This window comes from Periophthalmus magnuspinnatus, chromosome 11 (genome assembly GCF_009829125.3).
Source record: "Periophthalmus magnuspinnatus isolate fPerMag1 chromosome 11, fPerMag1.2.pri, whole genome shotgun sequence".
Classification (NCBI taxonomy): Eukaryota; Metazoa; Chordata; class Actinopteri; order Gobiiformes; family Gobiidae; genus Periophthalmus; species Periophthalmus magnuspinnatus.
The window spans coordinates 6,988,169-7,008,256 of NC_047136.2; the positions used below are offsets into that span (position 1 = coordinate 6,988,169).

At 39.4% G+C, this 20,088-nt stretch overlaps 2 protein-coding genes across 2 annotated transcripts; both read right to left on the reverse strand.

The window, feature by feature from the left end:
• Positions 1–615: 615 nt before the first annotated feature.
• Positions 616–6,617, reverse strand: galnt12 (UDP-N-acetyl-alpha-D-galactosamine:polypeptide N-acetylgalactosaminyltransferase 12). Its single transcript, XM_033975503.2, has 10 exons — positions 5,866–6,617; positions 5,599–5,768; positions 5,095–5,284; positions 4,829–5,014; positions 4,488–4,605; positions 3,732–3,908; positions 1,723–1,854; positions 1,395–1,508; positions 877–1,032; positions 616–804 (listed from the first exon to the last, which is right to left on the reverse strand). The coding sequence occupies exons 1-10, from the start codon at positions 6,216–6,218 to the stop codon at positions 667–669; spliced, it is 1,734 nt and encodes a 577-aa protein (XP_033831394.1). The 5' UTR covers positions 6,219–6,617; the 3' UTR covers positions 616–666.
• Positions 6,618–8,376: 1,759 nt separating this feature from the next.
• poc1bl (POC1 centriolar protein homolog B (Chlamydomonas), like) lies at positions 8,377–19,732 on the reverse strand. The gene is made up of 11 exons (XM_033975501.2): positions 19,504–19,732; positions 16,791–17,224; positions 15,531–15,700; positions 14,012–14,201; positions 13,746–13,931; positions 12,947–13,064; positions 12,272–12,448; positions 11,339–11,470; positions 10,817–10,927; positions 10,013–10,165; positions 8,377–9,928 (listed from the first exon to the last, which is right to left on the reverse strand). The coding sequence occupies exons 2-11, from the start codon at positions 17,168–17,170 to the stop codon at positions 9,797–9,799; spliced, it is 1,749 nt and encodes a 582-aa protein (XP_033831392.1). The 5' UTR covers positions 17,171–17,224; positions 19,504–19,732; the 3' UTR covers positions 8,377–9,796.
• Between the last annotated feature and the right edge of the window lie 356 nt (positions 19,733–20,088).

Sequence of the window (20,088 nt, forward strand, 5' to 3'; positions counted from 1 at the left end):
TGGTTTCAAAGTTTCACCTGGAATGTTACATGTAAAAAACAATTACACAAAAACATGATTAATTATGATTATTATTATTATTGAATGATCAGTGTTGCATAGGTTTGTTTTCCAAATCTAACATGATCTAACATCCATAAGAAATGGGAAGATGCTAAAAAGAGGAAATTTGCTGCAACGTGACTTTGCAAAGACAATACTAATCCTTTTTAAGTCATGGGAACGAGGGTGAGTAAACAGTAAAATATTCTGTAAAGCCTCTTTACAAAAGGCAATGAGATCTGCCCTACTTTTGACAAGACACAAAAGATGTGGGCCATCCAGCTCCCTACTGAGGCGCAATGTGGCCCTCTAGTGGCACCACACCACAAACTTAGTGCCTCCATGGCACAATGACGATGAAAAACATCTCCATCAGTGGAACAGTAAAAAAAAAAAAAAAAAATATATATATATATATATATATATATATATATATATATATATATATATATATATATATATATATATATATAAATAATTCCTCATAAGGAATAAATTGTATTTTTCAGTACTTTTTTTTATCAAAAACATAAAAAATATGTTTCAGCAAATCAAACCATTACAGTGACTCCAAAAGGTAGCAGTGTAATCTATCATCCTAGGACAGTTTCACTTAAGATATAATTATATTCGTTCTTCAAAATACCACTGTTGGTACGGAGTGCCAGAACAAGCCTGCAGTGAAGGGGCAGGTGTCCCATTGTCGGTCTTGTCTAAGGCATGCACACACTTCTGGCTCATCACATGGTAAAGAGTCCCATCCTAAAGTACATATATATACAGTTTAAGAAATGTTAAATAAACTGCACTTAACAATGACTCAATGGTATTTACCTCCTTGAGGATGAATTTCTGGTCAGCTGGTACAGACTGGCCTCGTTTTCGACACAGTTGAACAGTCAGGTAGGTGCTGATGTTGTCCCCAGCCATGCATCCTGCAGGTTCTCTTGTATTATAGCGTATCTCACCATCCACGGATAACTCAAAAAACTGAGTCACAACATAAAACATTCTTAGATAGAAGTCCCGACTGACATCAACGCGGGGTGATTGGAAAGTTTGTAGTTATAAGATTGGGGTAAAAACACAGCACATTTCATGATATTTGCTGTGCTAAAATTGAAATAAAAGTAAACATTATCTACCTTGCTCATAATTGACACCTACAGGTCAGTGTGGCCCATCAGAGACAAGCTATTGTATTTTGTTGCACACTGTAAACAACCACTGAGTGCACTGATTACCAAGAAAGTGTGAGAAAAATCAACTTAATACACTACTTGCACAGAATAATCACATACCTTTATCAAGTATTTCTCTGTCAAAGTCTTTGCTTGGTATTTGTATCATACCTGGTTTTGGCCCATGCCATGACAGAGGTACAAGATGACCCTTCCTCCCACTATGGCGTGTTCATCTGCAGGGTTGTAGTCAAAACAGTAGTTTTTCTTCCCTCGATTTTTTAACTGGAGCAAAACACAATCTCAGTCATCAGTTTTTCCATGGACCAAAAAACAGATGCATCAGTTTTGAGAATGTTAGTTTAACCAACTTATTATTATTTAAAATATATAATATACTGACCTAAAATAAAGAAAACATTCCTAAATAAGCTTAAAATGTTCAAAATATGTCAATTCATTTTTTTACTCTCCAACTCGCTCACAGATATGCCCTCACCATTCCAAACATGCCTGGCCGGTCTTCTGGGACATGAATATCAGGGTAAACATTGTCCAAGTACCACCTGAAGCTCTTACAGCCCAAGCGCTCCCTCAGCTTCCTTCGCTCTGTCACATCTCCAAAAGCCTCCTGCAAGCACACAAAATCAGAATTTGTATTATTTTAGCTTCTACTCCAAAAATCCATTAGGTATAAATCATTATATCAGTCTTTTTAAACATACTAAATTCACAACTTTACAGAGCGCCCTTGTTAATGCCTCCTTCTAGCGTTAACAAGAGGGCGTGTCCAGGGCACATTACCACTACCTACACGATGTGGACACTGGCATAAAGAAGATGTACTTGGCCACTGGTGGCTGGAGTGGGACGGTACAAGTACATATATGGTGATGGCGTCTGAACCAATATGTGACCACTTTGCATTTGAAATCACTGCCAGCATGGGGAAATTTTCAGTTCCTTTGGTTTTTGCTTCCCATTATGCAGCAGATCCATGTATTTCTTGTGTGCTCCCTGTCCCACTGTTATATAAAGTTTTGTTTCTGATTTTATCACTTTGCGCACACACATTGATGAAAGCCATGAATACACAGGGAGGATGCACAACATTGCATTTGCCTGACTGACAGATCAGCGCTGAGGAGGGAGAGACATTTCCCCTGTAAGCACGTGTTAAATAGACTTACTATGAAAATTGATAAGAGATTTGTGTGGGTGCTCTGCCCCAACTGCACTGCACCCAAGAAGTTGGCACCTTTGAGATAGGATGTTACAGAGCTGTGGTGTGCCCTTATAGATTTTTTGGCACAATACCTGCCCCTGAAATGTCATTCTAATATATTTCAAAATAAAAGAATATTTATTTTTTACTATTCTGGCAATTCACTGAATGTGTCACACCACACCCTTAAGTCGCTCCACTCCACCAGATATCTTGGCATGACAGACCTCTTGTTTAGAGCTCCAAGCCCCACGCTCTCAGCAGTAGGGCTGATACTATCTGCCAGCAGATTATCTTGCGAATGCTACTGCAGCATTAGATTTGGAGGGTGTATTTTGCCCCCAGCTTTTAGTTAAACAACAGTGTCAGACTACCTTCATGTGACAATATTGTTGTAATGTGTATCACAGCAGTTGAACACACAGCATGTATGCTGGTCTATAAGCCATTTCATTAGGGTTTCTTTTAAATATTTAACATCCTGATGATCAACTGAACAATACAAGTCACAGAGCCAAACAGAGCAAATGCCATGTCCACACAGGAGTAGGAGCGTAACAGTGTTCCAAAGACTGTAATACTGTATAGATTACAGAGGACAGAAAAGATCAATGGTATTTACAAAAACAAAGGATCAGATTTGTCCCTTTTGTCCTTCTAAAAAGGCTTTAAATTAAATCTACTCTGGCTGTATCAGATCAGTCAATATGACAGACTAGATGTAACAATAATTGTACACAGTTGTGTAAATGCCTATAATTACTATTATAATATATGTATTCTTTCATTTGAATATCTGTTCATTGCACTTATTTTAAGGCAGCGAGAGAAATCTTGTTTTGCAACTTAAGTGTATTGGGATTTTCAGGCCACACTGGTTGGCAAGGCAGCCTCCTCTCTGGGAGATGAGTGCCACCCGATCTGAGTATTGAGCTCCTCATCTTAACTACACTGTGGCACACACACACAGGCAGGGCACCCAGGAGATACTAGAGCTCTGTCAAGGACAGCTGGGTGACACAAGTGACACAGAGAGATGGAAGAGGTAATGACACACCGGGCCGCCCTGACACCCCCGTCACCCCGGGGTGCCTGCCACTCACCTCCTCCAGGTGTCACCTAATCAAGGTGCTTCACACCGAAACCCTGCTCATGTGTGTGGAAACCAGAGCCGAGCAGTGAAATCCGTTTTGTGACGGACACAGCTGTAATCAAACACTCCCACACTGAAAACGTTCACTTATTATTAACCATCCTGAAATAAAGGATGTCTTCACACTCACCAGGCGAGCGTGAGGGTTTCGATGGTAATACACTTCCTTGAATTCATCCATCCAGACCTCAGCAGCTCTCACACTGTTAGCCAGGGCCTTACTCCGAGAGTAAGGGGCCTTATTGGGAAACACATGGCCTACATGGGAACACGGATGGACCTCAAGGCTGCCTCCACACTGCCAAATCTAATAAAAAAGGTAAAAACAAGCACAAGGACTGTTAGTGTGTAATTTGTTATCCAGTCACAAAGATCATGAGAAATAAGTGTCCGCCCATCTCATTTAGTTTGTGGGTTTTGAAAAAGGACGATTCTAAAATTCCTTGCAGTAATGAATGTATTTTGTGGTTTTACAGTCTTCTAGGACACAAATGAAAAACAGCTACAGCGACATTTCATGAGAATGCTGTGAAGTGAAGTTGAAATAAATAAAGGAATCGTTTTTGGGACTGCATCAATACCAATATATTCTGATTGTGTCTGCCAATTGATGTATTAAAACTGTCAACTTGCCATTGTTGGCTCAAAACATCTCATGATGTACAAAGCTGTTCTGTAGTTACTTAGATTTTGTCATATAATATTTGTGTTTTAAGGAAATAAATGCCATTTTCAGTCTCTGCCTTGGTATTAGTTGATATCACATACTTAAAGTAAGTATCGTTTTCACTATCAAAAGTAAAAACGGTGGAACATTGCATCCCTACTTTTTTTGCATGCAAAATACATGTCACAGAAGATTAGCAGACAAATGCTAATATCTCACCCTGAAGGAAAACTCCAGGTTTTCTCCACCCCACACCTCCATCCCTGTGTCATACGTCCCCAGGTACTGGAAGTAGTCCTTCCTCACAGCAAACAGACCGCCTGCCATGGTAGGAGACCTGAGGGGGAAATACATAAATCGTCTTAATCTACAGGAGGGACTGCAAGCACTTTCTATGCTGTAAATTACACTACAGTGTACACATTATATCCAGTTAATAGTTATGAAATTGGGTTTATAATATAAGTGACAGTGTTTTGGATGCCTTCTGCAGGAAGAATGCAGAGAAGAATCTGAAACATGTCAAGGTGCAAATCAGAAATGTCAGAAGCAAAACAAACCTTATAACATCAGTGGGTGCCCGCCTACGTTCCTGTTCATAATTAGGAACTGAATGCCAGGTAAACACTAGCCTCCAGTCAAAACCCCCAATCTGAGGCTCCCCGGAGTTCCCCAAATACTGAAATGTGTTCCAGTCTATTACATCAATAACAGGACAGACTACAGCACTGGGCTCCTCTTTAATTCTGCAGAGAAAGATGCATGTTAACATCACACAGTCAGTGCCACAATCTATAAAGGATCAGACAAAAATAAAAAGACTCACCTTTGAAGCAGAGGCTCTAGCCACCCTTCATGGCACTCACAGTGACAGTCCAGAAAGGTTAGGACATCCCCTGTCGTGATGGAGGCCCCAAGCAGCCTGGCCCGTACCAGACCCTCTCTTTTTGTCGCACGGATTAGACGCACTTTTCTTAAATTGCTGATGTACTTTGCCAGGGGTTCCTTTAAATGTTCTATGTGACAATATTACAAGAAAGGGCATGTCAAAATACTTCGTGCCATTGTTAAATTTACACCACCCCTTGTGTCATACTTGCTTAACCTCTACCACAGAAGAGGGTGTGCACTGGTTAAAGAATTTGGTATGCTATATATAACAATAGTTATTGTGCACTGGTGTTTTATTAAATGTTTATACAGATTAAATCTGTTTTACAGTATTGACCCCAGAACAAAACAAGAGGCAGAAAGACAGACATGGACTAATTTGTAGAAGCAAAAACAACACCTAAGAAAGTAGAATTAGCTGGATAGCATGTTTTTCCACCTTTTTCACTGTAGTCGTCCACAAGCACCACTTCTTTGAGCAGGATGTCTGGGGAGGTCTCCAGGACGCTGTGCACTGTCCGCAACAGAGTAGACCAGGCCTCGTTGTAAAAAGCTATCACCACAGAAGTCGTGGGCAGGGTCTTATAGTCATACTTCAAGTCTTTACAGCTGATGATAGAAACAGAACACAGACAGGACTGGGGTCATTAAGTGAGCTGAAACAATGTGACAAGTGAAGTTATAGTGGAGTTTGCCAAGTACGCACAGCGGGTTCCATCTCTCAGGCAGTCTGCGATGTAGTGAAATTTTGTCACTCAGGTAAATATTAATCTGGTGCTTGTTAATGCTCTCTTCCTCTTTTTTCTTCTCCTCCACAGTCAGTTTGAGCTTGACCGGTTTGCCCAGTTCACCCAGCGCGTTTAAGTCCAAAGGAGGTTTTTCATACACGGGCTTCTTCAGATCATCATTTTTCACTTCTTTTACGCGTTCTTCCCTCGGGACCTCTCGCGCGCTCAGGTCCACGGAGTTGTGCCTGGAAAATATGAAATACCCCAGTAAAGAGGCACCAAAGAGGAAGAGCGCTATCTTGGGTCTATTTCTTCTTCCGCAGGCTGCCATCGTGTCGTGTCCTCTCCGGGTATGGGGATTTTCATGCCAGCATTTTCTTTTTGCCACAAAGTAAAAAGAGGTCCTTTGAGCTGAGTTGAAAAGCGCAACTTCCAGTGTTGGGCAGACATCAGCTGAAACCCACTCCTTCCAGAGGTAATCTGATGCTATTTTACATCCACAAGTGTTAACAAGGATTACCAAACTCGGATTAAGGATCACCTAACAGATTAGTAAACAAACCTGAAGCTTCCAGCGCGCTCCAAACTAATATAGGTCAAATAAAACATCCCAAGCGCCTTTACGCACGTGTCACGCTCTTGTTAACTGTCCCATCAAAGTCTCCTGAGCAGTTAGGACTGAGGTAAAACTGACTTTGCTGATGGCTTCATACTTGAACTTGATTTGTTTAACTTGAGAGTAGCAGCACACTGAAAGAGACCGTGCAACATCCGGTGCGTAAAATTCAAAGTAAAATACCCAGTCTCTTTATGAACAGGCGTAGAACTATTTAATGACCGAATTTACTACAATTGCAATGTGATAGCCTATTATTGTTCATGTATTGATGTTTTGGGGTTTTGTTTTTTTGTTTTTGTTTGTGTTTTTCATGGGGATTCGCAGAGGTGAGCACAGCTGACACTCAAACTTCACTTTAATGTTTAGTAGATCCATTAAAAAGCCTCATATCTCGTTATTTCCCTGTACACGATATCACAAAGGACGGGTGTTTGTTTTGACCCATCAGAAACGAAAACTGCAAGACCAGATTCATCAGAGTTTATTCAGACAGCAGCTGGTCAGGGCGAGGGGCCACGACAACCCAGCGCCTAAACCTAAAAAAGTAAGCCTGCAATCAAATTTTTACGCGACAAATGTAGTTTTTATCACGCAAACTCGTGGATTTTTAGCTATTCAAGTTGTATTTTTATCATCATTATTATTATTATACAAACTAATTTAACATTCCGGAAGTTTTTGTCTTGACACTTCAAACTTGACAGCTGTAAAGACTTTACTCTCATTTTAGTGCCGGGTAAATCATTAAGAAACTACCAGTCCTTCTGTCACATTCTAAGGCCTATAGTACATCAGCAACTATACACTGACTAGATCAGCCCATAACACATCAACAACTATACACTAATACATAAATAACTATACACTAATACATAAATAACTATACACTAATACATAAATAACTATACACTAATACATAAATAACTATACACTGACTAGATCAAGCCTAGACTCAAAATGACTTGGGACTAGGGATTTTTCTTTACGATGTGGAATGTGTATTGACTTACACTATATGTGAAAATGATATGAAAACTAGATGAAATCTGACACAAAATGTATGTTTAAGCAAATTAAAATGTTAAATAATTAAGGTGACGTTTCTGAGCCAGCAAGTAATATGAGTGTCATTAAGTTTGATCGAGCACCCATGATGTGAAAAGTACAAAGAGAGACGTGTGTAATACGCCACGCCTGACCGTGTCTGTCACGCAGACCCGGGGTCTTTCACGCAGACCCGGGGTCTTTCACGCAGACCCCGGGTCTGTCACACAGACCTACTCATTGTAACGCCCGATGGACTTTTCATTTAGGTGTGTCTGCAGGACAAGTTTCCATCAAACACGTTTAATGGTGTTTTGTCAGACTGACTTGCATGTTGGCCTGTATTACAACATATTATATTACATTATTGTTACACGTCTGGATGTTGGAGGTTTAGTCTACAGCTGTAATACAGTCAGTGTATTTACACTATTCTATTTCCTTTTATTATCTTAGCTCTGGATATTGTGTCCACACTTGTGTCCTTAATAAAGATCCTATGAAATGAATGAACTGGATCCATTAGGCTGTTTGTTAGCTTACATAGAAAATATAAACCAAACGTGTTATAATTATGATATAGCCTATATCATAAATAGCAGGCCTATTGTAAGTATTAGTCTATAAAGGACTCAACCTTTACTTCAAGAAACTCACATCCTCCAACAGCCAAGTAGATAAATCTAGCTGTTTCTACCTGTTATATTGGCTAACATGTGAAATATACATTTTATCCCCTTTAACTTTAACAGATTTCTTAATTTTTGTTCGGAAAAAAACAAATTGAACCTTTAGAATCTTAAATGATTAAAGGAAACATGATCACACTATTTTAGCATTTGTTTTTCAACCACTAGGTGGCACCAAATGATTGAACAGACAGAGTTTTAACTTACAGAAGAACTGCTTGTAAGTGTAAAGTATAAAGACAAGTTTACTTTACAACATAGTTTATAGCACACACAACCATAAAAACAACTGTTTCATTTGTGGTTAGTGATTTATTCATTTCCCCCCAAAACCTTCCACTCCAACTCGTCTTCATCAAGTAATCACCATTCCCTTTGCATGATCAGTAGTTTGAGAGGTGCTTAGTGCATTGCACCTATAATCCCTTAAATTAAACAGCATGTTGAAACAAAACACATCAACTCATATTGCATGTTTACTCATTGTATCCATTCATTATTAAGTATTTTTCATATTTATAACTACCACAGAGAACAAACAGTGCTCAGTAATGAGCAGCCATCACCAAATACAGCTGTAACATTTTACCAAGAATCACACCACATCTTTTTATCATAATCCAGAGTAGGCGTCCAATGGGTCTTAGTTATGCAATATATGGGGAGTGGTTGATTCCTTATTCAAGTAGATTTTACACACAATATGGCACATCCAAACTGAAGTCTTTAAAAGGTGCTTGGTTTAAGGCATCTCATGAATGTAAACACTTAAGTCTAGTAGCCCAGTGTTGTTTACAGCATTTCACATTCACTACACATTACTTTTTAACAAGGCAAACATAATGATTGATGTTTCTCGATAATTGTTCTTAATTTTATGCAAGAATAGATTACAACACTTCTGTCAAACGCAAGGGCCTCTGAGGCAGAACTGCACGTAGTATAGATGCGTTAAGAGTGTTTTGTGCCTGGTTCAGGCAGCGTTCTAGCATGAAAATAGCTCCAGATACACAAGATACAATTGAGGGGCAGTCTGCTGTGACCGCGCCGTTCTCCCTTTTCTCCGCTCACATGATGGAGCCTGTCACACACTGGCTGTATTAAATATACAGTTGGACTTGTAGTACTTTCTAGGCACTTTTCAGAAAATCATCTGTACATCACAAAGTTTTACAATAACTTACGTTACTACGGCAAGATCGATAGTGCATCCTGTGGAGAAGCAAATGTCTTTAAAAAAAGGCACTGAATGGTCTCATTAAGAAGCTTTCTTCAATAAACATTGCACTTTTTTTTAATTGTGCGCTCTTCAAAGGCACTTGTCATCATTCATCCTTTTTTCCATTCGTGTGTTCTTTTCCCCACTGTCTACACCCCTTTCACAAAATGAAGGGATTTGGTCTTTTATTGACTTCAAAGTGACTTTCATCTACTCTTCTTATCTGCTCCTTGCCCGCTCTCCTCTAAAATGAGGTGGCAACCTGAGACACTTGTGAAAAGCAGAGGCTACTTCCAGTGCAGCATATAATTGTGGTTCAAATGTTGTCTGTCATTTCTCTACCACTCAAACCTCCACTGCTGGTTTTTGTCTCCTGGACTACATCTCTGCATTTGGACATCAGTGCGTCCCTCTCCTGTGCGGAACGCTGTGATGCACATGCCCGAGAGAGGATGGTAGATGGTCCCGTCCTGAGGAGAAATTGACATCTGTTTAGATGTTTATGTTTAGATAATATTTCACTTAGGTGGTTTGGTTTATGGTAAGACTCTTACATTTTGGAAATCCCACAACATGGTGTGTGGTTTGTCTTCTCCATCCTGAGGACAATGCTTCATTCCAATGGAAATCTGACCTTCCAAGACTTCAGCACAGAGCTCCGTTATAGAGTTAAAGCGGATTTCCCTTTGAGATGTGTATTCAAAGTACTGACAAAAAAGAAAATTATCTCTTCAGTTTTTACAGTGTTGAATATTATGCAAGACCCCGTATTAAAGCCTAAATATGTATTGGATTTGAATCGTCTAGAAGCTCCTAGCATCAGAAACGCACTAATTTTATGATCCTTTGTTCTAACAAACCCTAACCTGGCTCAAGCCAAATTGATATGTGTAGCACTCTGAACTAAGTTCTACACATTTATCAGTGTAGAACGAGAAAGCACAGAAAGTCATGATTATTTCAATCGGATTGGATGGCGAGTCACAATAGCAAAACAAGCCAAAAAAATCAAATCAGTTGAAAGAAAAGCTGTCCACATCATACCTGTCCACAAATGCACAGAATGCTTAACTTCAGCCTATTTCAGTGAAAATAGTATTTTGTTTGTGAAAAATGCACAGACGTGCGTCTGTCGGCACCACCATGTTTGTTTTGATTCACTTGGGCGCTTCTCCTTTGCCTTCCACAAAAACCCCAATGCTGCTCTGTCATTGGTCTGCCAGCTGCTGGGCAAGTTTTGAATCATTCAGCAGCTGTCTTAAGATGGATTCTCTTGAGTTTGTGAACTCACAAATATAAGAATCATGATGTGCAAGATTAAACTAACACACTGATGACAGCATAAATGACTATTTTACCTGGTTTCCTCCTTGTCCATGGCAGCCAAACAGAGAAAGGTGGGATCCTGTTGGACTGTGCTCTGGGGCATTGTAGTCCAGACACTCTGAGGGTATGCCTGAGCTCCGTACCTAAGGGAAGGTTTAAGTTTAAAATGTTTTAAGATCAGGATATCCTTCCTGACATACCATTTTACATTACACTTTACTAAGTTATTACATTGCATTATAAGTTTTACTTTACATATAACCTTCTAACCTTAATTCTTTACATTGTAAAACATTAAGGTTAGAAGATAATGTTAGTGTCCTAACCTCACTAACAACATGTTGCCATGTTGTTAGTGAGGTTAGGACATTGTCTTAACGTATTGTAAAATAACCTGTTACACAACTTTCTAAAAGTGTCCAACTGTATCACAAAGGGTGTTTTGTAATTCTGTGGAATTCCCCTCGGATTACTCAGTCTACTATACTATGACACATGGGATCACAGAGATCCACCAAAGAACATTATCAGCTTGTGTGTAAAGGAAAACTCACTGCTCCGTGCCAGCCTTCCCTGTCCTCAGGTACATGCAGTTCTGGGTAGATATTCTTCAGATACCAATCAAAACTGTTGCACTTCAGCTTGTTCCTGAGTTGCAGGCGATCTGAGATATCCCCATAATTCTCCTGCAAAAGTCAAGATTGCAAAAATTACTGCATTTAACAGATTTGAAAGAAACTAACATAAAGGTAAATATTAACATTCTCTTTACAGCAGTTCTGTCGCACATATGGCTTATTGCATCAAGCAGGAAGCTACATCCCGTATGTGTTGTTTGTACATGCCTGAGGCAGCGCTGTTTATTCAGTCACACACGCCTCAAAGCGTACATACTGGACACTTTAACATAAGTGCCAGTGAAAGTGACAGTTACACCCATTTATAACAAGTTTACAGTGTCAATGTCCCTTTCTCGCTACAGCAAATAGACTGAGGAATTAATAAGCAAACTTTGCGTCAAATGATTATTTCATGAAAATCCTCAAAGCAGGCTGTACTAACACTATTGAGATGAAAACACGGACATTGACTTGATGTTCAATATTACCAGAGCATGCAACTTATTGTTTGATCAAGAATCTCTTACATTAATTATGTACTTTCTCAGACAAGTGAAACTGAGATACATAAATGTTGCATGGTGCTCAATACTCAACGTGAGAGGCAGCACACTCACAAACCACAAGCATGTCCATACACACACCCACACACACCCCCCCACACCCCCACACACACACACACATACACACCCACACACACACACACACACACACACGCACACGCAACTCTGCCATCATCAATAGCTCTTCTACAGTAAATGTAGAAGGGGACAAAACCTCACAAAAAAAAGGTTTTACAGTAGCCAAATAAAAGTTTAGGTTAAGAATTAGTTTTTTCAGGGTTTCAGAGTTATTGTTTATATGTACCTTTTTGGCTGGAGGATTTCTGTTGTAGAAATGCTGCTTATAAGAGTCCATCCAAACCTCAGCAGCTCTCACAGTGTTTTGGAGGAAGTTTGGTCTGGCATAAGGAGCTTTCTTTGGGAAGACATGGCCTACGTGAGAGCAGGGATGGATCTCCAAGTTTCCCCCACACTGCCAGACCTCATCAAATACAGAGTGAATCACAAGACATATTATGGCTACAAATATTGGCTTTGAATAAGGCTATAAAAACACAATAAACAGATCATGTGAGAACAACTCCCTGATATCAAACAATGTCCATGTCTTATCCACACTCGCTAAAATAAGCAAACCCAAAGCAAATAAGTCCAACCTATTCGGAAACTCATTGATCTATCACTACAAACTTAACTGAAAAACAATTTAAGTAACAAATAACATTACAGTATTTTCTAATTACACAAATTAAATATATGAAAAAACTTAATACTGAACTATGACAACAATGAAGATGGGTCCAATCATATTACATCACTTGGGAACAGCCAAACCACTGCATACACACACAACAGAAATACAGCCATACTTTCTCCTCGCAGGGAATATAATAAATCACAATTACAAGCTAAAGAGAGTTTTTCATCACGACTGGTACCGAGCTGGCAAGAAGCACAAATTAAGTGCCACTGAACTTACTCTGAATGAGAGTTCCAAGTTTTCTCCTCCCCACACCTCCATCCCCGTATCATATGTGCCCAGGTACTCAAAGTAGGACTTGCTCACAGCAAATAAACCACCAGCCATTGTGGGAGACCTTTAAAGGACAATGAAGACTGCGGGTCAAAAAAGAATATAAATCTGTGGGTAATGTAAGTAATCAAATATGTGACTGTATTTAGCCACAATTCAGATTAAACACTTTTAGAAACTTAGATTGGAAAGTAACAATTGAAACTGGAATCAGAATTTGAATATGTTTTATGGCCATTGTCAATGAACAAAATTCACAAACTAGGAACTTGCTTATGGAACAAGTTAGCTTAGCGTTATGGGACATGAAACAATGAATAATAATAGTAAATATAAGCTATGATCAAGCATTAAAAATAAGGTCAATAAAAATAGAGATTTCATGTACAAATTAAATGCTGTATGTAATTCTTGAGATTGTGATAGAAATAATTTCTTCACAACATAAATACTCACAAATTTCCGTCATAGTCTGTCTTTGTGTGGGACAGGCCAGTATCTGTATTTGTTGTAACAAAGAACAAACCTTTTTCTATTTCATTACTCACCAAGGCTTAGCAAATGGATTATTCTCAACAATATTTTTCCACAGCAAGGTCATCAGCTTGACAACATGTTGGGTGCATTAAAGAAATATAAAGCACTATGTGACTGTGCCATTGTGAGGATAGAAGGCCAGTGCTATGGCCAGTGCCAATCTGATAATGCAGTCCCTGTGAGCTGGCCTAGAGTGTCACAGTGTCACCTGATGGGGTCAGTGCGGGACTTGCGCCTCTTGCGTTCCACTTCAGGGACTGAGTGCCACTGAAAGGTGAGTCTCCAGTCAAATCCACCGATCATTGGCTCATCAGTCTGCATATAATATTCAAATGAGTTCCAGTCGATGGTGTCGATAACAGGACAAATAACAGTGCTGGCATTCTCCCCAATCCTAAAACACAGAAGGAATCTAATTTTTATAAAATGTGTGTGGGGGAGATGTCAACATACGCATTACTGATTTAAGCACACCTTTCAAGTAGTGGCTCAATCCAACCCGGGACACACTCACAGTGGCAGTCCAGGAATGTCAATACGTCACCTGTGGCGTACGTGGCACCAATGAGACGCGCTCTCACCAAACCCTCTCTTTTGTTGGTGCGGATGAGGCGAACACGGCGCAGCTTACTAATGTAATCTTCCAATTTAGATTTCAGGTACACTAAAGAACACACACAAAGATAGAAATAATACAATATTCAGTTGTTAACATGGCTGAAAAAAATTGACATTTTCCAGTCCAACCAGATTTTTGAAATAAACAATTCTATAAATATAAAAAACAAAAGTTATAATCAGTTAACATTGTATATTCTACAAAAAACAAGCCAGACTGGGTTGTGGTTGGGAGTGCCGTCTAGCATTCCCTTTGGTCAGATGAGAGGAAGTGATGTCATGGCAACTTGGGTCGCACTGAAGTCATCCTTCCAGAGTGCTGTCTCTGATACACAGAGGGACTGAGAGAGACTGCCAGGGACCAAACACCAATTTCATTAACACAAACAAGACATAAAACTACACCCGATATCCAATTTCCAAGGCAAAGCAGTATCATTTCAGACAGGCTACCAACCCCTTCCAGTTTAGCTTCTATTCAGTGTTGGAGAGGTGCTCACAAATTCTACATGGTGTTGATGAACAGAGGAGGATGGATAGAGGAGTAAAGTAAAGAAAAAAGGAAAAAAAATGGGGAAACTACTACCGGTACTTAAGTAAAAATAGCTCAAAATTAGAAGTAGGCCTGATTATTACTATATCGACTTATTGTTCAATATTTGAAAGCTGGAACAATCTATTTTCAGGCTCAAAATGTAACATGTGTACAATGTCTTGCGAGGAAATATGGGGTATTTTAGTTGTAAGATAAGATTTGAGCTGTAGAAGGTTTAAAATGTAACTTCTGTGGCTAATTATTACTTCATTATGTCATTTATTTGTTGCAGCTCACATATGATACTGCCTATTTTTACTGGGATAAACCTGCTTTACCATTATTGTGTCAGTGGCATAAAGTGATTTCAATATTATCATTTATCGCAGTATATCTCTGTAGCAATATATCGTGCTTCAAAATTGTAATTGTGACAGGCCTAACTAGGAGTAATTGTTGGGAAGGAACATCTTATTTATAAATATTTAAGTTAGGCCTGACGTAATTAGAAAGACAAAACAAAATCCACAAAAGCAGGCATTTTCAAAGGATATACCTCAAAAAATGTTTTAAATAATGAATTATATGTGAAAGAGGAGTGCAAGAAATACAAATGCTCCACTCATTTAATATCGTCAACAGAAAGAGTTATAGTGGGAAGAGTAACCAAAACTTTTAAGTGAGAGCACTGTTACATTGTAAAATATATAAAGTAGGAGTCAAATTTTGTGTCTGAACCAGTTGATTTTTATAATACTGTACATAAAAATTCAAGTGTATGTGTTACATTATTGTCTTTCATCATTATCAAAATATCAAATAGCGTAGAAAAAGACCCACCTCGATCACTATAGTCATCAATAAGAATGATCTCCTTCAGTAGAATGGCTGGTGTGGACTCCAGGACGCTGTGAATGGTCCGCAGCAGCGTAGACCAGGCTTCATTGTAAAAGGCTATGATCACTGAAGTAGTGGGTAGCCGCCGATAGTCATACTTCTTGTTCTGACATCTTAAAGGACATTTTTGGACAGTTAGACCAAATCTATGCAAAATCCAACATGTATTTGTACATTTCAGAGACTATATAAAAATATGTATGGCCTTAATCCACATGGCAGTCATTAAATCAATAAAAAGCCACAGAGGAGATGGGGGCGGGTTACACCAAGGAGCAACATACCACAGCAGTGCTAGGAGAGGCTAAAGAAACGTGAACAAACACACGAAAGGCCAGAACTGACATAAGAAACCAAAAGGAAAAAACATCAAAAGTAAATTAAGAAAAGGGACATAAGAGTAAGTGTAAACTGTGTGTGGAGTTTAAATAACACAATCCATAACAGTGTGTCCATGAGGAAGCCACAAGTACTGTAGTTACCCGCCATAGTTACAGCCAAAGAATTCAGCTTTGGACATAAACAGTAACAAAGCTGGTTAGTTTTAAACAAGATTTGTACAATTTTGGGTGTGTGCATTTTGATTACAGTATAAACTTGCGCTGTAAACAAAATCCAGACATTCCGTGGCAGTTTTGTTTCACATTAAAAATAAATTTGATTTTAAAGTAAGCTATAAATGTCCGGTTTAACATAACTCAAGATGTTTTATAATTCTGTTTGTTACATAGACAAAATAAGGGAATTAAATACATCAGGTTAAAGCCGTGTAGAAAGAATGGTGTGTTACAGGCGGTGAAATTACAGGTCTGCCTTCAATGATGAACATGACATCTGGAGATAATTAAGAAGTAAAGGATAAGGCGGAAGAGAAAACCACTCATAAAAGTTGTAGTGTGCTTTGAGCTGTTAGCATGACAGCAATGACAGCAACTCTTCTGGATAAGATCAACCAGTGAAGGCATGGCAGCAAAGACTAGCTTTAATAATCCTCACAGCAGTGCATTATGGGAATGATCATCCTCAGTTTGCTCCAGTGAAGAGCTCAACCTAATCTCCTCTAGAATATCCATGACAGTAATAGTATAGTTTCAAAAGCAGCACCAAACTAAGTCAAATGTAGATTAGCATTTTTAACTGCACTGCCTGATTTGTTAAAGACTCAAGAGAAAGAACCACGTCCCGGCGGGTGGTAGTACTCACTCACTCATCCTGTTGTCCTGGATGTGTCTGTGGAGGGAGATTTTATCACTGACAAAGATGTTGATGGCGTATCGCTCCACCGTGTCCTGCTCTTGCTTCTTCTCCTCTGAACTGAGGCTGAGGCGAGCGGCACGGCCCCACTCTCCCGGTGCATTGTGGTCCGCAGGTGGTTTGAGGTACAGGGGTCTCGACAGCAGAGCTTCAGCCCCCCTCTCCTCCAAGACCAACTGCCTGGCCTTCACCTCCTCCTCATCCTCCTCATCCTCTCCTAAATCAGAGAACGAGGAGCGGGCCAAGAATAGGTACCCCAGCCACAGCAGCCACAGCAGGAAGGTGGCTTTGGCCAGCACCCCAAGTTTTCGAGAACAGCGCCCCCTCATGACAGCGATGGAGGGTGCGTTCACAGTATTCCGTGCCCTATAGGACACAGGCCTCTGCAGAAAAGAAAAAATAACAATAGAAATTCAACGGTTTTAATCTTAACTTAAGCAATTCACTAATTCATTAATTTACCATGATTAGAAACTTTGGTAGGACTAATTGCATGAAACTAAATAAATAATAGACATGAAAGATTCTTTAGTGAAATAAAATGGTGGTAGAACAGAACATGGAAGTTTAAAAATAAAAAAAAACATTCAATAATTATTTTTTTGACCTATAAGTCCTTAAGAAATCAATCATTCATTCAAATATTAGCAGTACATCGTTATAACAATAGGCAATATTAAGCTAAGATTATTTATAGAAAACTGAACTTTTCCCGGCACCTCATTAGAAATAAATATATTGGGCCGATATTTGGACTTTTTAGTATATCAGCTATCGGCCTTAAATCTCCAGCATAGGCTAATTTTTTAGGCAGCAGATTCACCAAAACAAAAACTAACACAAAGCTTTATATTAACACTTTAATACAAATAGATATTTGCATAAAAAAGTAACTGCACATATAGGTTTGTGGTAAAAAAATGGCTTAGGGGGAGTTTGCATTAAATTTAAACTGCATAATATGAGGAAAATATTCACAATCGGACCTACATATCAGCACAAAAATATCGTCAGATCTTATATATCGGCCATCAATTGCTCCGTATTCGAAACATTCGGCATCAGTGATGAAAAAACCTACATCAGTCGATCTCAAATTCTTATCTGTTTATGCCTTTTGATACATGCAAACGTCAGAGGCAGATTGTATCGGTGTCCCTTCTCATTAAATGTGGCTTCTCTGACAGGGCTGGGTAAGTGATAAAAGGAAATGCAAACCCACAGATGATGCTTATAAAATGAACACACACTATAACTACTGCAGTCTTTTTTCTATAGGAATGACCAGCACAACAGTGTAAATATCAGTGAGGTCGTGAGGTACTGTATCTTTAATTGCATTATGTAAAGCACTGAGCAGTCACAGAGTCACACAGAGAGAACCCAGTTTCTTTTATGGCAGTACCACGGCTCTTTCACTGGCTGATGTTGGGCTCAGGCCAAAGGACTGAGGGAGTCCTGAGGTTACAAAATGGAGACGCCCGCAAACAAAACCCCCTTTATTGGCTGTCCATCACACCTTGGACTCTCTCTAAATCTGATAGCCTTACTGGGGAGCTATTTAGATCACAGACAGCTTTTGATGCAGTGAGACCCAAAACTTTTGGTTTAAACTCAGGCAATGTAAGATTAATTAACTTATCAAAACTACTCTGGGTTGTATTTGGTGTATTACATAAGTGATTGTGATGGCAATGCTAAAAGAAATATTAAAAATAGTTTAGGTGATGGAGATGTGTATTTCTGTGGCCAATTCCTGTCAGCCTTTATTTTTTCAATACTGGTTGACTACATAAACAACACCAACACCACACCTATTTCTGTATTAATCATTTTCTAGCTGGAGAGGACATATATGTTCATAAATTATACTATACATTACACTATATATCATTCATTTGTGCTTACACTGTCCAGTACCTCACTATAGTGGTCTCTCAGCACCCACCAGGCATCAAAACTTATAAAAAAGGTATTTAGTTCTTGGTACTACCTCAGCATTCATTGAAACAGTAGAATTATTAGTAGATAGTTACTTGTTAACACAGCCCTGACAAGTGTAGGACCTGGCTTCACAGAACAGGATCTCTGGCTTCTCTAATCTCAACACTGACAGCAAAGTCTTTGTTGTCAGAGCTGACAATGAAAGGATGGACTTTGACATAACACAATTTCTGACATTTGACAAAGACTGAACAGTGCAGCAGGAAACTATATCCTCGGCCTGTACTTCAGTGTCCGGTGATGTAAAGACGCCTGAAACAACACACTACTGTGTTATGTGTTGTTGTGTTTGTTTACTAAAGGCCTAATACAACACGTTGCAGAATAATCTTTGTGAGAATGTCCAGACGACGAGTTTATCATATCATTCAATTTGAAAAGGGTTAATAATTAATCTGTAAATCGCGCGAACAGAAGAGCTGGGCTCAGTTAAATCTAATGACTTTCCTCACGACTTTAGACTTGGATCAACAAAATCAACAGTTCACTGGACTTCAGAGGAAAGAACAGATCATGTGTGAGAGAGACGCCATCACACATACTGTAACCGAACACACAGGCAACTCGAAAAGTTACAATCTGAACGCACCGTCCACCGCCAACTGAACCTCTCAAATGAAACCAAAAGTCATCAAAATGGCGATAATAGAGTGCATACCGTCTGGAGAAGTTACATGTCGTGACGTTTCCTGGCTGTCTGTGGCTGTAGTTGGTCTGTTCGCTGTGGTCTTGTCGCTGTACACCCCTGGCTTGCAGATGTCAGCAGACCCACATCCTCCTCTTGCTCCACGCTGCGCGCAGGGCGCACGGCGACACTCAGCGACACACACGACCACTTTCCGCTCACTCCTTCCACAATAAAAGACTGCTGGAGGAATTAACCAGCTACAATAAAAGAGACATCTTCATAAATGAAAATTTTGCCTTACCAGATAAACCTGTAAAGTAGGAAAATAATGAGGTATTACGCCAAACCACAAGTTTCACTTCCGGCTGCATAGTCTCCTGTCAATTAGACTGGACTCATTATATCAGAGAATACAACACAGAGAGTAGTCATTTTAACAGAACATCAAAAAGTATTGGTTGGTAAACAACTATACAATTGTTACAAAGTAAAGGTCTGCTGCTGCTGAGAGATTTCACAAATCAAAATTCACTACTCAACAGCTCTGTCAATCTGTTTAATTAAAGGGTGTTGGCTCATGCTGCAAGATCAAACTTCCTGTTTGACAATCACAAG

Bases quoted from the DNA above. Each gene is read 5' to 3' on its own strand.
- galnt12 (XM_033975503.2), bottom strand. From the start codon at position 6,218: ATGGCAGCCTGCGGAAGAAGAAATAGACCCAAGATAGCGCTCTTCCTC. The intron at 5,285-5,598 runs GTGGAAAAACAT...ATTGTCACATAG, and splicing joins GGACGACTACAGTGAAAAAG to AACATTTAAAGGAACCCCTG. The intron at 4,606-4,828 runs GTTTGTTTTGCT...TTTCCCCCTCAG, and splicing joins GCACCCACTGATGTTATAAG to GTCTCCTACCATGGCAGGCG.
- poc1bl (XM_033975501.2), bottom strand. From the start codon at position 17,170: ATGAGGGGGCGCTGTTCTCGAAAACTTGGGGTGCTGGCCAAAGCCACC. The intron at 15,701-16,790 runs GTGAGTACTACC...ATGTCCTTTAAG, and splicing joins CAGGACAACAGGATGAGTGA to ATGTCAGAACAAGAAGTATG. The intron at 9,929-10,012 runs GTAAGAGTCTTA...ATTTCTCCTCAG, and splicing joins TGTTGTGGGATTTCCAAAAT to GACGGGACCATCTACCATCC.